The sequence below is a fragment of the Saimiri boliviensis genome, chromosome 1 (assembly GCF_048565385.1).
Source record: "Saimiri boliviensis isolate mSaiBol1 chromosome 1, mSaiBol1.pri, whole genome shotgun sequence".
Classification (NCBI taxonomy): domain Eukaryota; kingdom Metazoa; phylum Chordata; class Mammalia; order Primates; family Cebidae; genus Saimiri; species Saimiri boliviensis.
The window spans coordinates 187,097,590-187,118,127 of NC_133449.1; the positions used below are offsets into that span (position 1 = coordinate 187,097,590).

At 38.8% G+C, this 20,538-nt stretch overlaps 1 protein-coding gene across 5 annotated transcripts in view; it reads right to left on the reverse strand.

Annotated features, from left to right (window-relative positions):
• The window catches only part of SNX24 (sorting nexin 24), a 194,056-nt gene that overhangs the window by 99,056 nt on the left and 74,462 nt on the right, over positions 1–20,538 (reverse strand). For all 5 annotated transcript variants that reach the window (XR_012512799.1, XR_012512798.1, XR_012512797.1 and 2 more), the window contains exon 2: positions 3,085–3,168. Coding sequence is in view for 2 of the 5 variants with exons in the window: in XM_039469008.2 (XP_039324942.1) it covers positions 3,085–3,168 (84 nt within the window). In the remaining 3 variants the exon portion in view is untranslated. The remainder of the gene's footprint in view (positions 1–3,084; positions 3,169–20,538) is intronic.

The following is a 20,538-nucleotide window of genomic DNA, read 5'->3' on the forward strand; positions in this document are numbered from 1 at the left end:
CACCATCTCTACTAAAAATATAAAAATTAGCCAAGCACGGTGGTAGGCACCTATAATCCCAGCTATTTGGGAGGCTGAGGCAGTAGAATTGCTTAAACCTGGCAGGTAGAGGTTGTGGTGAGCTGAGATTGAGCCACTTCACTCCAGCCTGGGTGAAAGAGCAAGACTCCATCTCAAAAGAAAAGAAAAGAAAATGAAAAATTATGGCCGGTCGCTGTGGCTCACACCTATAATCCTAGCACTTTGTGAGGCCGAGGTAGGTGGATCGCTTGAGCTCAGGAGATGGAGAAAATGAAAAATTAAGTAGTGCATATTGTAGGAATTTGAAAGATAATGCAAGGTAACAGAAAGGTAGGAACAAACTTGAAGGTATAAAACCTTGAAATATATGGTTCTAAACTTTGTGATTTCGGTATGTGTGATGGAAGTAGGTTAGGAAGGCTTGTATCTAAGTGATAATTATACTATAGGAATTCTCAATCTTTAACAGACATCAATCATCTGGGGTACTGCAGATTATTGGGCTTCATCACAAATATTCTGATTCAGTATATCTAGGGTGTTGCCCAGGAATTTGCCCTTAGATAATTAAAAAATGCCAATCTAGAAAAACTAAAAGAAAATGAAATCAAATACTCATCATAGCACAACAAGACTAATTTTAGATAGCATCTGAAAGGGTAAAAATAGACATATTAGAAAACACAAAAATTTAACACCTGCATAAATTAAAATAAATGTTGTAACCAAAATTAAAAGGCCCTTGTTAAAAAACACTTCCAGCAAATGGCTAACATTGTATTAATAGGCCACACAAACTAATAGGCAAAAAAACCCTGAGATCCTAGCAGATAAATGAGAAAGCGCATAAAACAGACAGTTCAAAAAAGAGGGACAGCAACTCCTAAACAAAACGAAGAAACACCTATTAAAACAAGGCAACATACATGCTTGCTAATACATCTCATTTTTGAAGGGGTAATATAGTTGAATATTTCAAGAGGATTAAGTAACAACAGATTTAACTACATTTAAAGGGAAAATATTTTATGTTAAATTCTAACATTCAAAGCATGTCACAAGATTCAACTGTGGAAATTTAAGGTACCAAAACTGCAATAAAAGGGTAAGGTTGCATGATGTGGCAGTGGCAGTCAGTCAAGCCTGAGTACTCTGACTGCATTTTTTACCCATTTCAACCCTTCTTAGTGCACTATCTTACAGTCAAACTTACAGATTTATGTTTATTTTTATACCCCATCATTATCTGTATTTCACTGCCTTTTAGAGTTACCTTTTTGCCAAATCTAATACAATCACAAGGGGGCAAATAGAGGAGACTTCTAGCAGCTGCTAGCCCCTTGATAATACATAAAATTAAACAGTGCATCCCAACTAAAACTCTGCTCCACAAAGCTTATTTGTCTCTATGTCCCTGTAAAGTTGTCTCAAAGGCTGCTAAAAATACTCAAAATTGGGAGATTTGATAATTTCTATTTTTTTAAAATAATTTCTATTCTATTAATGCTAGTAGATCTCATTATATAATTATAAGAATAGCTAAAATTATTAATAGAACTGCAGATATTGAGAGAAGAGAGAGTCCTGAAAAATCTAGAAATTTTTTTGACCATGAATAGCTACAAACTGCCTATACTCATTGGGGAGAGGGTCCTCTTCTGCAGAAGAAAGTAAACTGTATTAGAGCAGAGAACAGGGTGAACAAGCCTCCACTCCAGAAGCACAGGCAGCCTCGAGCTCAGGGCAAGCCTAATTGGCAATCACCCAGTTGTGCCTGGTGTGGAGCTGGTCCCTGAGTATCTGGAGAGTACAGCTGGGCTGTGCTAGGGTCATGGAGTGCTGGGTACTGACCTGGGAGGTTAGCGAGGGGCCTGCATATGACAGGCTGCCTCCTCCAGACTGGTTAACAGAGGCTGGGCAAGGCAGGGAGTACTTGTTTTAATCCCACAGTAGGGACTTAATTTCATCAGGTACCCAGCAGAAACCTCACTAGGATTTTTTCCCAAAACACACAAACAAAAACAGAATTCCCTGAGAAGGAAGTGAGCCTCTGATTCTAGATTTGTTTCTCTTTGCATCCTGGGGTTGGAGCTTTTGAAAAGTCGCTGGCAACACCTGCTGTAAATCTTTGCTCACCTGTACTGTTTCTTTTCCAAGTCAACTTGTGTTAAACAAAGTGCTAACTAGAGAACTAGATGTGGATTATCCCTTACCGACCTAACAGCAAAGTGTACCGATAACTTTGAGCTCCCCTTTAAAAGAAAACAGAAGGAAACAATTCTCATTAATCTCTCATTAATATCCTGTTAACGTTTATATGTTTATCCTGTTAGCAGGATTTTTCTGGTCAATTTCATGAGGTATTTCTAGATATTAAAATAATTTGAGCACATCAATAAGAATTCATAACTTAGAAAAAATTAAATTTAGGTAGAAAATAAAGAAGCATTCACTCTCCTATGCTTTAATAATCATTTCTCCTCAAAACTCAGCTTTTCTTTTTGTCTTTCTGTTTCATTTATCTAAGACCTTTAATGAAGTGTATCCTAGTGCTGAAACATGAGTTTTGTAAAGTGGCTCTACAATTCAAAAGAAGGCTAAGAGCTTCTTTTAACTTGTGTTCCCCAGTCTCTCAATAGGCAAGTACATGTATATGATCTTTTCCAGGTACACCTAAGTATAATTTGAGTTTAATAAATGTCTTCCTGTAAGACAATCATTTGTTTTTTCTCCCCTTTCTGTAAAGAACATTGAGTGTATTTCATGGATAAAACAGGGTCTGGGTCTTATTCTTTCTGAACCTGTAACACTGAATGCAACATAATGCGAACAGCTTGCAGCCTCGGATTTTTATATGTAAACGATCTTAACAGAAAATCTACCTATTCAGAAAGCATACCTTTAAGGAACTGAATTTATTCTAAAAAGAAATCTACTTCGTGATACAAGACACTGTATATACATACCCAAGAAATATCAATGCTCTTAGAACCATAGAGAGGAGTGTTAACATTATACCATTCGCCACATAGAGAAAAGAAAAACAACCAAAAAACAAGTTACCTTTTTGTGCAAAGCATGAAATTCGCTGTATCTTTTTTCGACAAAATGTTTTCTTCCATTCATTAACACTTCTATCTTAAACACCTGAGGAAAAAATTTAGAAGATTAATTATATTAGTTCAAAACCCTCAAATGTCTGATGTGGTAAGTTTGTGACCATGATATATTTCATTCCTTTAATTACAGTAGCTGATCCCCCAAAACCCAGAAGGCTCAGGAGACCCTGGACCAACAGCATTGATTAATGAGCACTCGAACCAAAGGCTCACTAACAAAGTACAGCATTCTCCAAAAACATGTCTAAAAACAAGGGAAACTTAAATGCATGAAAAAACTACCTAATTTTTTTATAAGATAATATTTCTTGCTTAAAATGATTTCTCCAAGCGAATATGATAACACTGAAATAATGCTCTTTACCAGAGTATTGCAAGAGGAATACTCTGGTAAAAATCTCAGGCATGTGGCATTCCATTATGGGCATTTCAATGTAGGCAGTACTGTGTCGTCTATAAGACAATCATGCAAACAGCAGTACATTTTAGGTTAATTTCCTCCTAACCTGCATATTCATCTTTAGTCTCAGCTGGGCTTACTCTGCTGTTAGCAAAACAGGGAAAATGTAGTAAAGGCTCATTTTCCCTGCATGATACAAGTGACAGCTTGTGCTCCTACCTCCACAAGGTTGAAAGGCCAGATGAAAAGGCTCTCTGGGTGCACTAATTAGTAGACACTAACATGACATTTTCTTGATTCTTGGGTCAGTGGGTCAAGACTGGGAACAAGGGATGAGAAATACTGCGAAATGCTCACGAAAATACAATGTTAAGGTCAGATGGGGAGGGATGGTTGGCAGGATCTGAAGAGGAGCTCTGTCATTCCAAGAGTTTGTATTTGACTCCTGTTTTGCTAAGTGAGAGTTTATACTAAGATGAAGGAATATTGTTTAATTACATAATAAGCCTAATTTTTTATTTCAATTGCCCTTCTGAAAAAAATACAAAACTGTAGCTGAGATCACATGACATTAAAAAGTATTAAAAGCATGCTTACTTTTAGTCTAAAAATAAGAACGACTTAAATTTAGCATATGAGATACAAGGTTGCTCATCTTCATTATGAAAATAGATTGCTATGGCTCTATACTTCTGACTTACATATGTAAGAATGACTGTTTTAGAAAGCCAGAAATTATGTCATCAAACATAAAATCTGTTTGCATTTTTGTGCTTCTTTGAATCAGAAACAAAATCTTCTGCTGCATGGCTCAGTTTAAGAAATCTGCTTTTATGAAGTGGTAAATTTTTAACAATGTAATCAATATTTTATATTAACATTTTGTTTTTCACAAAAAACAAAATGAACTAGTACAAATATTTTCTTTTAAAACCATTTACATATGCTTCGAACTCTCAGATATATTTACACTGTTTATTAGAAAAAAATGTTTATTCACAGAGAAAATTATTCTTCTTCAAAGACCTTGACAGAAATAGAATCAAGAAAACACCTCAAGAAAACAAACAAGAGAAGCACAGCTTTAACTTGGGGGCTTGATTAATAAGCTACGGAGCCCCTTTTTTACTATCAGGTCCTGGATTGAAATTAGGACAATATGATAGCAGTGAAAGTAGTTTTCATCTGCTGAGCTTTCTGAAATAAATGAGCTTATGTTCTGGGTCTTACTGCTTGACGCTTTATCACAAAACCGCCACGTTAATTGGCACATTAGCTACAGATTCTATAAAATAGAGAGAAGTTTGAAAACTATACAAGGCTTACCACTCAAAACACACCCCCTTGTAGGCCAAGGTAAGATAAATTATGCAACAGCTGCTTCACAGAATGTCATCTCTTCTACTGACCAGATGGTCACATGACCAAGTTTCACAGTTACTCTTCACAAGCACTAAATTCTCAGTGTGGGCTGGGGGAGGGTAGATGTATACACCTACAGGAATGTTTGTGATAAACTTTGTTGTATTTTAGAATGTCACAATTGGAAAAACACACAAGATGCCTAATACTATCAAGACTTTCTTCTAAATTCTGGGAAAACATCTTGCAAAGGAAGTTGTTCATCAGGATTTTCATGACAGTGTATTTTCCTGAATACCATGCTAGGTCACTTTTGTAAAGCCTTTCCAACTTTCTTACAGATGTTGTCCCTGCTGTCTGGAAATCCCTTTTGCTGCTTGGCTCTGCTGGCAAACTCCTAGTAGTGATTATGCAACTCATGAGGTGGCAGCCTCCAGGATGGTGCTAGGAAAGCACTCAGCACAGAATCTGCCATTCATCTATTTATTTATTAAACAGATATTTGCTGAGGGCCTCTACGTGCCCAGGAGTTGTTCTAGGCTCTGCGATTCAGCAGTGAACAAAAAAGACAAGAGGTCAGCTTTTATGGGGCTTACATTCTATGCGTTGAGGGACAAAAAAATATCATGATTTAGGAAATAATCTGTGACGTGAAGAACAATACAGCAGGGTGAGAACATGGTGCTCCATGAAGGTACTGTTTGGGGATTGGTCAGAGAAGGCTTCCCTGAAGAGGGAGGCCATGAGAGGTACTGAACTTGGGGGTAAATACCAGCAAAAAGGGGATGCAAGAGTTGAGTGTAGGCCAGGTGTGGTGGCTCACGCCTGTAATCCCAGCACTTTGGGAGGCTGAGGCTAGCGGATCACCTAAGGTCCGGAGTTCAAGATAAACCTGGCCAACTTGGGAAACACTGTCTTTTACTAAAAATACAAAAATTAGCCAGGCATGGTGGTGGGAGCCTGTAATCCCAGCTACTTGGGAGCCTGAGGCAGGAGAATCACTTGAACCCGGGAGGTGAAGGTTGCAGTGAGCAAAGATTATGCCACTGCACTCCAACCTGGGCAATAGAGAAAGACTCCTTCTCAAAAAAAATGTTGAGTATGCTGTCTGGAATTTCAAACTGGCTGTGGGTGGACAAGGACTGTTTTCCCTCCTCTTTAAAAAAAAAAAAAAAAAAAAAAAAAAAAAAAAAAAAACCCACACACTTTAAGGTTAAAACCAAGGGCAATTCTGGACAAGGAGTAACAGGAAGGAGATGCAGCCTCCCACTTGAAACTGGGCAAATTAAATAACTGCACAAACTATGTGGAAAAAATGGCTCTCAAGACATTGGACATCAGGAAATGAAGGACAGTGAGACACAGGAAACAAATAAGGTGAGCCCTACTAGTACCTCAGTTTACTGCCCAGAGAGAAGCTAACCAATCCTCGGCCCAGGGAAGGGGCCCTGGGGTCCCCTGAGTTAAGGAAAGAGAGCTGGGGGTATGGGAGAACAGTGAGCTGCATCCCAGGAGAACACCTGCAGCTGAGGAGGCCTCCTCAAGTATTCAGGTGAAAGCCGATGGGCACATGAGACTGGGTAAACTACCCAAGGATGAAAAAGGATTAGAGTGAACAGGGCTCAGAGCTCACATGCAACTGGCAATGGTGCCTGCGTTCAAAAGCCAGGGCAGAAAACCTCATCATTCACGAGGCATTAGTTACAGTACCCTGAAGGTTCTTGACTCAGAAGTGGGGAAAATTAACTAGATTAAAAGTTGTTTTAGTCCAGTTTAACAACACTTCAAAGCCAGGTCTGAAGAGATCGAATTGTTTCCAGGTAACTTAACCACATGCCAGAACAAAGCTCAAGAATATTTTTAGGACTATAAAAATATCTAGAACCCAACAAGGTAAAATTAACAAAACATAAATTACCAAAAAGGTTGTCAGGTCTCCCCTCGAATGTACTAAGTTACACTGTTACTAATAGGATACGGAATGTCTGGCCCATCCTGGTCAACACAGTCACTTTGGCCAATCTGGTGCACAACACGAGAATTAATTGGGCATATTTTGACAAGTATGTATGGTGGCATACGTTTCCATTCCAACTATCTCACATAAAATTACATATAGGCCTGATCTGCCTGTTTATTTTTTATTTTATGTATTTATTTAGCAATGTTGCTCAAGCTGGACTCAAACTCCTGGCCTCAAGTGATCTTCCCATCTCAGCCTCCTGAGTAAGTAGGATTAGAGGCCCGTGCCACTGCGCCTGGCTCTGACCTACCTGTTTAGTTTTCTATTCCTAGAGACATCTTCCCTCAGAGTTTTCCAGAAATCCCTTCTGTATAAAGTAAGGGAAGCTGCATGTAATTAAATAAATGTATTAAGGATTCCATTTAGGTTTGCTTAACAAAACAAAAATCATTCTGTTCATTTGACTAAATTTTTGCCACAGTTCTAGAAACATTATTAAGTCAATAGAATTCAAATTGAAAAGAAAAACAAATGCCATTACTTTAAAGGAAAGAATCTGATCCCCAAGTATGGTTTTTATTACATGTCAAAGCCAACTTTTTTTCCTTTGTGGTAACATCTCTGAAATTATACTAGAAGTCAAAAATAAAATATTTCAAAATGTGAGTTTATACACCAATTTTTTAAGACTATGTCTAATTAATAAAATAAACAAGCTAAGGAAGGGCTTAACTTATATTCCAGGTTGAATGGTCTGTCTCAGAAACTTATACCTTACAAAGCTGATCACTTCTAAAGCAAAAAAAAAAAAAAAAAAAAAAAAAAAAGAGAGAGAGAGAGAGAGAAAGAGAGAAAGAAAAGTATTCTCTATAACAGATTAAAAGTATCTAATAAATAATTCAAGTGCCTGCCAAATACAGATGGGGGTTCTATATACAAATAAAGATTTAAGCCCAAGGTTCCAAGTAGTTTAGGTCAGTGTATTGTTATGCTGGTTATCTGAAATATACATGAAGGACAACTATCTGCTTAGAATATGACTTTTCATAAATATATATAAATACACATGCATATATAGGTATATTTAATACTTGTTCATCAGAACAGGTTGCACCAAAAAAATATTAAAGCCAGGCTTCAAATCAACATTCTCTCCTTCTTTAGTAGGAATAAGCAATCAAGATAATACAATAAAGAAGTTTGTCATTCCACTATAAAAAGTTAAATCTCTTAAAGAGCCTTTTTTTTTTTTTTTTTTTTTTTTTTTGTGAGATGCAGTTTCACTTTTTTGCCCAGGCTGGAGTGCAATGGCGTGATCTCAGCTCACTGCATGCTCTGCTTCCCGGGTTCAAGCGATTCTTCAGCCTTAGCCTCCTGAATAGCTGGGATTACAGGCACCCACCACCATGCCCAACTAATTTTTTTGCAATTTTTAGTAGAGATAGGGTTTCATCATTACTGCTGACCTCAGGTGATCCACTTGCCTTGGCCTCCCAAAGTGCTGGGATTACAGATATGAGCCACTGCACCCAGCTTAAAAGAGCCATTGTGTGCCTATTGTCAGGTGCTCAGCAAGGTATTAATTCAGGTGCTTAGCAAGGTATTAATTCACAACACATACAGTTTTCATGAGGGGAAAAAGGTAAGAAACCCTCTAATTGTAAAGAATTACTATGATATTCAATTTGTAAGTACATTTACATTTTTTAAAAACTATCATAAAAATTCGATTTGTTCCTATTCCGAGCCTTAAGTCATGTTTGCTCTATTCTCAGATGCCACACTGATAAAGCAAGAGACATTGTTAATTTAATCATGCTATTTCGGGTGGGAGAGAAGCAGCTAAACTTTTTCTCATATTTTCAAAAATATCTAAATTTCAGAAATTTTAATAAGTTTTTAAGAAAAGGCATACTGCTACAAACAAACCACTACTTCGAAAAATAATTATCTAAATATAGTAAGCCGTCATTTAACGTTGCTGATAGAGGTTATCAGAAACTGGCATATGAAACACATATAACAAAATCAATCTTTTCCTTGTCAACTTCATAACAAAACAACATGATTCAAGGATATATCATTTCACTTGTTGCAGTTTTCAAGAACCTATTGATATTAAGTAAGGACTTAACAAAAATTGTCACAACAGAATACCTGTGTAAGAGTTGGACATGATTAAATGTATGTGTATGTGTATTGACATGATTCTGCTTTCAAAAGAAAATTCACGATACCAAAAAGAACATCAGGAAGATCATGGATGGAAGACAGAGAATACACACCCAGTCTACAATGAGAAGAATCCCTGATGAAAGAACACAAAAATTAGAGCAAGAGCAAAAATCAAAGACAAAAGAAATCTAACTTTCTTAAGCTGCGAAGATCAACAAGGGTTTACATATCTCATGGAAAAACAACACGAGGACGTCCATACCTACCCACCATAGAACTTGTTTTTAATTACAAGCATAATCAAAAAAATACTGCTAATATACAGGTGCAAAGAGCAGAAACAGATCAGGATGACCCTAAACTTTTTCTCTGACACACTAATTGCTAGAAAAAGTAGAGCAATGCCTGCAGAGTTTTATAATATTATCTAATAGTCATCTAAATTATTATTTGTGTATAAAGAAACAAAAAGTCAGTCTCAGTGTGGGAAAACTCAAAAAACAAATAACCCAAACATCTTTTTTGAAGAAATTACTGAAGGTGCAGAACTGCCAATGGAAAGATAAATCAAAAGCAAGAGGCTGCTAGTCCAGAAAAGGCTACCAGAGTGCCCAGCAGAAAGCACACAAGGGCTTCTAGGCCCTCGAAAGCATCTTCTCACAGCCTGCTCTGTTGCTCTCCTCTCTAGAAAGGATTTGTGGTCAAAGGCGCATGGCACGCAGAGAAACAAAAGAAATCCATAGAAAACAAGTTCAAAATTTTAGCTCCAGATGTCTTCAAAGTTTGATAAAGCATGAGCTTTAATGCAGAATTCCCTCTCTAGTCAAATCTTCCACCAAATGCAAGGGAAAATGCTATTTTCAGACATGCAGGAGCACAAATGGTTTATTATGTACACATTCGGGAATCTTCTTTGAATATTTAAAAAAAAAAAAAAAAAAAAAGGATTCACAAAAGAAGCCAAGACTGTAGACCCAGTCTTAAAAGTGTTCAAGTTAGAGTGAGAGCCAGAGAGCTCCAAGAAGAATGCTTTCATGGGAAAAAAATAGATATGATTTGGTACAGTTTACAGAATAATGAGAAAAGAGTGTCCACTTCACATAACACTTGAAATATTTCACAGTTAGTAGTACAGATTTAGTAATTTAGGGCAACGTTTTCTTCTCTGCAGTTACAAATACACTTCTTGATTATACAGTGAAAATATAAATAAATAAAAGTACACACACATATATAATTATAATATTGGAAACATTAATTATGGGGTAAGGTTTTGGAATCAATCTATACAACACAGAAGACGATTATTTTTACAGAACAGATTGTGAATATCTTAAAACCTTGCCAGCATAAAATGGCATACAAGCAGAAGATAAGAGATGAACTGTGGAGGGACTGAGTGAAAGGAAGTGAATGGGGTGCAGATTCTCTCATCTTGCATAATTGGTAGTCCGAGAATACTGCTAAAAGCTGGTGGTAAAGAAAGAAGTTCAAATTGCAAAGTAACCAATGAAAAAAATTATAATACTAGTTTCTTCAAAAAAGTGACCACATTAAAATCATAAACATAGTGAAAATTGAGTGCTGAAAGGGGGGAAATACAAGGGTAGATTAAGCTAAATCCAGTTTTTAAAATGGAGGGACAGTGAACATTTTCTTGAGGTCAAAGATTCAGACCTCAAGAAATGGAGATACAGACATGTTATTTAGAAGTATGGTGCTTTAAACAAACCTGCAACTTTTCAACTAACTTGATTCTGGAAGGTTCTAGACACATTTTATCTTTTCCTCTTACATGTTTACGTAGTGTTGGAACTTTCTCCACACACTGTATTACTTTCAGACATCCTAAGAATGATCCCTGCTAAATGTTTTGAATCCTTCTCATTATAAAGAAAATATTTTTTGAGTTCACTGATATTTACAGAATTCCAGGATTCCAGATATGATAGGATTCCAGGTTTTCACTTTAAACCTTAATACTGACTAATTTTAGCTGCATCTCCTTGACTGATGATTTGAGTATGAAAAGTCTTCATTTTTCTTCCCCTAAGCTGACCACTATGACACAAAACCAATCAATCAATTCCATGTGAGGGAAAAAATGCACTCAAATACATCAGGTCATATGTGCCAACTGACTATATGGTTTTTCCTTAGTTTCAATATCATATAACTTTGACTTAAGTTTTTCTATAAAATGTGAACACTGCTGGTTCTTTGCTTACCTGAGTTGTGACAATAAATCACACATTGTGTTAATCAATGAAACATTCTAGAAGACAGCTGCCATCATATAGCTTTTATATAGCTTTATTATTCTCCCTCACAACTTGCTTTGCAAGAAGGAAAACAGATAAATAAATTTTATCTCTACTACTTACTAATTTGGGCAAATCTCAACGTATCTTTGAGTCATAGTATCTTCATCAGTAAAATAAGAATAACAAAGCCATGTCTACTGCACTAGTTTGTTGGATAATAAATGTCTTGGTGCTTTGTAAGACATTTTGAAATAGTAGAAATAATTATTGAAATTATGAAGAGGTTGACAAAGTCTCCAGCAGAAAGCAGAGAATGCTTTTCATGGGCATTTCAGGACAGCCTTCTTTACAGGCTAGTTAAAGAAGGGATGTGTGGTTGAAATAGCTTGTCACATAGAGAAACAAAACACTGCATCTTTCTTCTCTCAAAGCTACTTAATTATTGATTGCTTCTCCTTATCACAAGTCCGTACCATCTGCAAATCATCCCAACTCTTGCACCTACTTCCAAAATCCTTCAGTATCTGTTTCAACCCATCAACACACTCTGGTTTCCACAGTTGTGCTGGAAGAGCAAATCAGAAGCAATTTTTTCTCAAAGTCTCCACTCTGGGCACCACCCGCACAGAGCTGGCCCACCTCTGCTCACAGGTGAGCCTTTCTAGGCCCGGGACTCCTGTCCTATCCTCCTTTCAGCATTCAAGTGAAATCCCACCTCCATTCCAAAGCCTGCTGGGACTTCAGGCATCGCTGTATTCCATACCTCTACTTAAACAGAGCATCTAAATGGCATAGTAGCATTATTTAAAGTATACTCACAGATTTTAATTTAACTTTCAGCATTACCAAATGTAATTCTATTGACTATTACACACAGCTATGTACTGTATGCCCCCCAAAACCTGTAATTTTTAGAAGAATTTTTTGAAATTGCATGTTAGGTTTGGGGATACATGTAAAGAACATGCAAGATTGTTGCAGTACACACATGGCAGTGTGATTTGCTGCCTTCCTCCCCTTCACCTATATCTGGCATTTCTTTAGGAGAATTTCTTTAGGGAAAAGAGGAGCCTACAGTGCTGTTCTGAGGAAGTATCTGTAATACAATATTAACTAAAAAAGCAGGATAAAATAATTTATTTACAAATAATTTATTCACACTGTGCTGTTGACACATAAAATATGCATCAAAAGACAACAAAGTCGAAATGATGCCTGAGTGGAAGGATCGTAAATTATCATAGTTTTCTGTGTAATCTAAAATTTTCATTAGAGTATATACTATTCTCACAATCAGGAGAAAAGATTTAATCAAATTTCTGTCTTCTAAAGTTATACTAGAATAAATGTAATAAATGATTATTTTTTAATACAACTATCAAGTTCGTATGATTTATTGATATATTTCCACAGATATTTATTGAGTTATATGCCAGGCACATAATAACAAAAGAAATAGCAGCTAACATGATATAATTATGAATTGTTTTTATTATTATATTAATATCACTTAATTTCTTCTCTGTAAGCACCATGAAGGCTGACTATGGTTTTGCTATAATGGACCATAAGTTTGCTATAAAGGAGATGTCTAAAAAGCTATCTGGGCCAGATGTGGTGGCTCATGCCTATAATCCTAGTGCTTTGGGAGGCCAAAGCAGGAGGATCGCTTGAACGCAGGAGGATCGCTTGAACGCAAGAGGATTGCTTGAATGCAGAAGGATCGCTTGAACCCAAGAGGATTGCTTGAACGCAGGAAGATCGCTCAAATGCAGGAGGATCACTTGAACGCAGGAGATTGAGACCAGCCTGTACAACATAGTGAGACCCTGTCTTTACCCAAGGAAAAAAAAATTAAACAGGCACGATGGTGGGTGCCTGTAGTCCCAGCTACTTGGGCAGAGGCAGGAGGGCTGCTTGAGGCCACGTGCTAGAGGCTGCAGTGAGCTGTGATTGTGCCACTGCACTCCAGCCTGGGCATTAAAGTGAGAACCTGTCTCTAGAGAAAGAAAAAATAAAAAAGGCTATTGGAGCTATACTCAATATAAAATGCTTATTTTTCCCCTCAAATGAATATGCCTTGGAAACAGTTTTTAATGAGAGAGGACAGGATTTTCTCCCAGGGACCTGGGAAGCTTTTCCTAAAGAGCTGATGTTTCAGAATAAACTACAGAGAAAGGAGGCAAAGTGGAGGGACAAGCACTGTAGGCAGAGCATGTGCAAAAGGCCTGAAGCAGCAGGTGAGAGGTTGGAAGCAGCTGAGTGTGCTACAGCCAGCCAGTGAGGAGACACCTCTGCAGAATGCTGGAGAGGGAGCAAAAGGCTAACTCCACTCAGCTTTTCTGCAAATATTAATGGTCTACCACATGCCAGGTCCAGAACTAGTCACTGGAGATGCAACAGTGAACACAAAAACCCCTAACAGAGCTTAACTTACATTTTAATGAGGGTGGAGGGTGGACAAAGACACACGAATTAATGCATATTAGTTGATAAGTGGTACAGAGAAAAATAAACCAGGGTGATGGGGATAGAGAGGGCCTGGATCAGTGTATGGCTGTAATTCTGGGTGAGGTCTTGATGGTAAAACAATACTTGAGCAGAGCTCTTGTATGGTTTTCTACTCTTGCTGTAGTAAACACAACTCCTACTTATCTCAGTTTTACAGATCATAAGTCCAGTGGGCTTGGTTGGTTTCTCTGTTCCAGTCTCATGGGCTGAAATCAAGGTACTGGCAGGGCTGTGTGACTGCAGGGGTTCTAGGTGAGAACAGGTTCCTGCAATAGGATCTCTGCAGTTGTGAGACTGAGGTCCCCACTTTGTTGCTAGCTGTTTCCAGCTCCTAGAAGCCACCTGCGTTTCTGCGCCATGAGTCCCTTTCTCCATCTTCAAAGCCAGCAACAGCAGCTCACACCCCCCTCCCTTGTCACATTTCTTCTACTCTTCTGCTTTCCCCTTGTACTTACAACGACTCATATGATTCCACTGGGCTCACCGGCATAAGCCAGGATAATCTCCTTCATCTCAAGGTTCTTAACCTTAAACACTTCTACAAAGTCCCTTCTGCATGTAAGGTAACATATTCAGAGGTTCTGGGGATTATGGTGTGGACATTTTGAAGGTCCATTATTTCATTCACTACAGGTCTGAAGGACAGGAGGGAGGAAGTCCTGAGCCCACCTGGGGTGGGACGGGGTTGGTCTGGGCAGATGGAAGAGTGAATGCTTGGCATGCTTGTATGCTAAGAGTGATCCAGAGACAGAACAGTTAGAGGGAAGGTGTGAGTGGCAGTGGGAAGAGGTGTGCGAAAGTAGAACCAACAGGATAAGCTGATGGCTGAATGTGAAAAAATTTAAAAATACATAAAAGGGAGAAAGTGAGAGAAGAATGAAATGCAATGGTGAGGTTTTTGGTCTGAGACACTGGAAGGATGGTGATGCCATCAACTGGGCTGGGGACGTCTGCATCAACCAGTGTGTGGGGGTAACAGCTCAGCACTGGCCACACGAAGTTTGAGATGCACATTAGACGTGACATGGAGATGTTGCAGACGACTGAATTTACAAGTCTGGTCTTAACTAGAGATGTAAATTTGGGAGTCATTAGAGTGTGAATGAAGACTGGATCTGATCACCTAGAAACAGTAGTCAAATAGGGACTCATATTAGGGTTTACGGTTTTATCATTTCATCAATGACAAGGTTTTGCTTCATGAGGTTTATAGTGGCACCTATCATATAGGTTTGTTGCAAGGATCAAACACAATTACCCATGCAAATCATTAAAACACTATCTGATATTTAACAAGAATCCAAACAATGCTACCCATTCATATTATTAACTTGTAACCATTGCTACAACTGTTCACTTATCAGTGGAGAGGGAAGCTGTTGGTAGATAGGGAAAATGATGACCAGGAGTGTAACACTGACCACGTTCACCCATCTCTACTGGAGATAAGGTGCTTCTCTCTCCATCACGAGAGGGGTTAGCCCTGTAATGCATGCACGCAGTGGGCTGCTGCACTCACCTCTGTCAACACCCATTCACAGGCCTGGATTCCTGAGGAGGCTTGATGAGCACAAGGTCCAGTGGAACTCGGACCTCCCATGATTCTAGCTTAAGCTTCTATATCTGCAACCTGCATTCACCTAAATGTTTTGGGAATCATATCTCACTGTTGGGTAATGATGCTTTTGGAATCAAACAAAACCCCCAAGTCCTCCCCAACAGTTCTTAAACAGGCAATTTTCAGACCTGAGCTTAGGCTTTATAATGACCTGTTAAATATTACCATGTTAATTTTTACTCATTATGCCAGGCTGTTGAAACTTTTCTGGAAACTGATTCTGTCTTCCAACACATGAGCCAGTGTCGTTGCCAAACTTTGTATCGCATGTAAATCTGAAGTGCCTGCCTTCTGTGTCTTCATCCAGGCCTGAGTTCTCACCCTACAGCCTCCCTGCTGGTCTCCCTGCTTCATTCCTGCCCTGAAGCAGGCTATATTTCACAGCAGCCAAAGTGGCTCTTTTCAATCTCTATCAGATCCTTCCTCACTTCCTACTTCCCTCTCACTCACCCTGGTCCAGCCACACCAGCCTCCTTGCTGAGAACTCCAATAGGCACATCCCTCACTGCCACCTTTAACAGGCTTTTGCAGCGCTATTTCCTCTACCTAAAGCTTCTCCCTCAGTCTGTTCAACTGTTGTTCCAGGTCACCTTTTCAGAGAGCGGTTATCTACCCAAGCCGTCTAAAACTAGCTCCCAGCATTCTCTATCCCCAAACCTGGCTTTTTCTTCTGTGCATTTACCATGGTCTGGTGCACGCAGGAATGCGTGGGCGCGCGCGCACACACACACACACACACACACACCACGCACATACAATGCTTGCTTGTTGGTTGGTTTATTGTCTGTTTGTCTACTAAACTGTAAGCTCCATAACAATGGGAACTTCATCTGTTTTGCTGACTGTTAACACCCTCACTGCCTTAAACATTACCTTGCAACACAGCAGGTTGAATCCATGAAAAATAAGGAAGGAGAAGAAAAGGTGAGCAGGTAGTTGACAGCTGAACAACAAATTGGAAAGAATATGTATAAACTTCAGTCCAGCTCAGTAATCTTATAGTGCAAAGTGTAAAATGAGTTATTTTTGTTAGAACAACCAATAAATTACACATAATAGAGGCAGACTGTGCAATGTAAGATACGATTTCTTATAGAAAAACAGTTGTATATTGTAAAAGAAGACTGTTCAGGAGAGCCTGAAAGCTATGAAAATAAAGTAGAGTGGCTCACATCTCTAATCCCAGCACACTGGGAGGCCAAAGCAGGAGGATCACTTGAGCCCAGGATATACAGACCAGCTGGTCAATATAGGAAGCCCTAATTAATACAAATAATAATGTTTTTAATTTAGCTGGGTGTGGTGGCATGTGCCTGAGGTCCCCACTACTCTGGAGGTCGAGTGAGCCTAGGGGGTTCATCACTTGAGCCCAGGGAGTTGAGGCTACAGTGAGCCATGGCCAAGCCACTTCACTGAAAAGGAAAGGGGAAGAGGGAAGGGAAGGAGGGAAGGGAAAGAGAAAAAGAAGAGGGAGGGAAGGGGGAGGGGAAAGAAACGGGAAAGGTGAAGGGGGATGGGAGGGGAATGGGAGGGTCAAGAGGAAGAAAGGGAAAGGGAAAGGGGGAGGAAAGTGGAACGGGGAAAGGAAGAAGGAGGGAAGGAGGATGGGAAAGGAGGAGAAGGAAGGGGAGGGAGAGGGGAGTGGTAAGGCAGAGGGGAGGGGAAGGAAGAATGGGGAGGAGGACGGGGAGAGAAGGAGAAACGGAGGGGAAGACAAAGGGGAAAGAGGGGAGGAAAGGGGAAGGGAAGAGGGTTAGGGAAGGAAGGGAGAGGGAAGGCCAGGCCTTTCATCAATAAGAAAGTATCAGTCTTAATAATTTGTGCTATTCTGAGAAGCCACATGATATGGTAGAAAGAGCACCAATCTGGACTTAGACACACCCAACATCCAGATGTGCCACTTCCCAGCTATATTTCCTTACAGATGTTGCTTATCCACTTTGAGCCTTAGTTTCCTCATATGTAAAATAGGGATGATAATGCCTACTTTCTTAGGGCTGGTGATATAGTAAATAAACGAGACAAAGTATATAAAACCCTTAGCACCTAGCTTGGCACATCACCGGTGCTCAATGCATTCTGTCATCCTCCTGAATATAGTAGTCCCCCACTTAGCTGTGATCTCAGTTACTCATGGTCAACTATGGTCCAAAAATATGAAATGAAAAATTCCAGAAATAAGTAATTTGTAAGTTTTAAAATGCACACTGTACTGAGTAGCGTGGTGAAATCTCACACCATCCCACAGTGTCTTGCCTGGTCCCACCTGGCATATGAACCCTCCCTTTGTCTGGCAGCTTCACACGGTCTACACCCTCAACTAGCTGTAGTAGCTAGTCACTTAACTAGTTGTAGTAGCTCAGTTATCAGATCAACCGTTGCAGTATTTCAGTGCTTATGTTCAAGGAACCCTTATTTGACTTAATAATGGTCCAAAGCACAGGAAAAGTGATGTTGGCATATTGTTTTATCTTATTATTATTATAATAGTTATTCTTGTTAATCTCTTACTGTGCCTAATTTATAAATTAAACATTATCACAAGTGTGTATATATAGGAAAAAACAGAGCATATATAGGGTTTAGTACTAACCACAGTTTCAGGCATCCACTGGGGGTCTCTGAACATAGCACCTGAGGATAAGGGGGGACTACTGTATTATTTAGTTTCTCAGAAATCAAAATGGAATCCAAAGCAATGAAAAGTCATCATTTCCTCAACACACCATGAAGTACTATGATGTGCTATGCTTATTTCTAAATATGCCACATTTTCATTAAAAACCTATGTAATTTAAAACATCAAAAAACTTAAATAAAGTGTTTTTTGTCTCTCTCACACACATATGATGAATGAATGGATGGAGAGATAATTATCTTTTTAACCAAAAGAAATGTAAAGTGTAAGCTTGGATGGCTGCAAATTTCTTGTTTCATTCATGATGAGTCAGGCTCCTTTCTACGGGCATCAGAAAAATGAGATCCAAGATTCACCTGTGTTCTTTCAAGACTGAACTTACGGTTCTTTTTGGACTCCAGGAAGGGAGGTTGCTTGGGGACAACGGCTGCCAGCTTTGAAAGCTCTGCAGCTGGGCTCTGAAAGATGGGAAGAGAAAAAAAAAAAAAAAGAAAAAATAATAATAAAAATAAAAAAAGAAAGATGGGAAGAGAAGAAGTAGAGAGGGACAAGCTCTGTGCTCGTGAAAGAATGCAGGCCATTCTGCAAAGACGGAAAATAATGAATATAAAACTAAGTAACTTAAAAAGTAATTTTTAGAACGTGATTACCCAGCATGGGGAAGAGGGAGAATAAAGCCAGGTAACAGAAAGTAGGAGCGCTGTGGGAAAAACCTTTCCAATAAAATGCTCAGAGAAGGCAGCACTGAATGGATAGCAACTGCGGAATATGAAGTTATACCAGGGAATTTAGGAATAGGCTTTATTGTTATTTTAAATTTAAGTTAACCTGCTTAAATAAATAAACAAACAAACACGCCCAATGCCAGGCACAGTGGCTCATGCCTGTAATCCCAGCACTTTGCGAGGCTGAGGTGGGTGGATCACCTGATGTCAGGAGTTTGACACCAGTCTGGTCAACATGGTGAAACCTCATCTATACTAAAAATACAAAAATTAGTTGGGCATGATGGCATGTGCCTGTAATCCCAGCTACCTGGGAGGCTGGGGCAGGAGAATGATTTGAATCTGGAGGGCAAAAGTTGCAGTGAGCCAAGATTGTGCCACCGGACCCCAGCCTGGGCAACAAAGCGAGACTGTCTCCCAAAAACAACAACAAAAAAAACATGCCCCATACAAAACCTTGAATATTAAATTTATCTGATGATAAATTTACAACTGTATTTCTGTATTAAACCAACTACTACCTCTTCCAGAGGTACATATAACCAGTATCAGTCTCAAAGATTTTCAGAAAGCAGTCAGGAGTCTAACAAGGCTGGGTCTCAGCATGAATCACTGTCATTCTTCATGTAGAATCAGCATTTCTAAAGCCATACACAAGAAGCTGTTAAAGAGAGAGAGAAAAAAAGGCCATTCCAAGAGCTTCTTGTATTGATTTCTTTCCCCCAACAAAGAGATTCTCCTAGTTACATGATATATCATAATCATGTAATTTGTTTGACTGCTTAAAGAAAGAACAATGGATTTGAGAAAAGGTGTTGACTTGCAAAAATACAACCATTTTGCAAGGTTTTTTTTTGTTGTTACTATGGGTTGCTTTCCCTTAGTAATATGACGTATGTGGTCTCTATAGAAAAACTGAAAATGCAAAGCTCTAATTCATGCCCTCCCAAGAGCCTGAACTAAATCTAAAGCATCCAACATCTGAAAACTCTTACATTGCTCCCAATGTAGGAAGAATAAATATTTTTCTCAAGTCTTACATCCAGGTTTCATGTATTAGACATTCACAACTAAATCACCTATATTACCTGGATGTGAATTTTTTTTCTTTCTCTCCAAAGCGTTTCTTTGCAGAGACTGTACAACTGTGAATCTTCTGCCAAGTATTTTCCCACATGTCAGGACACACAGACTTAAAGGAAACTTTTTGAATAAGACCTTTTTCCTGGGCTTCTAAATGGTTCACAACACCTTCAACCATGATTAGTGCCTGTATTTTCCAAACATTTGCTCTCTAAGTGACCAATCCCTCTATCCCTCACCATGGCTTTGCCAAAGCTACCCTTTTACAAACTAAAATTCTCAATATCAAATATGGACACATAAGAATATTTCAGAGAGGCAAGCTGCTGGGTCCTTAGGGATAAACGGTACATTCAATTTGAACACAGCTGAGAGTAGGAAAGACATGCTTTTGTTAAAATTAAAAAAAAAAATAAAGACAGGCTACAGAGTACATTTTTGTTTTATTTAGTAAATATATGTGCTTAATAGTGTATGTATGTGTGTGTGTATATATATATTCTTTACCAAAAATGCTGGGAGAAAAAAAATGCCAACGTTAGCTGGGCATGGTGGCTCATGCTCATAATCTTAGCAGTTAGGGAGGCTGAGGTTGTAAAATCACTTGAGCTCAGGAGTTGAGACTAGCTTTGGAAACATGGTGAGATACTGTCTCTACT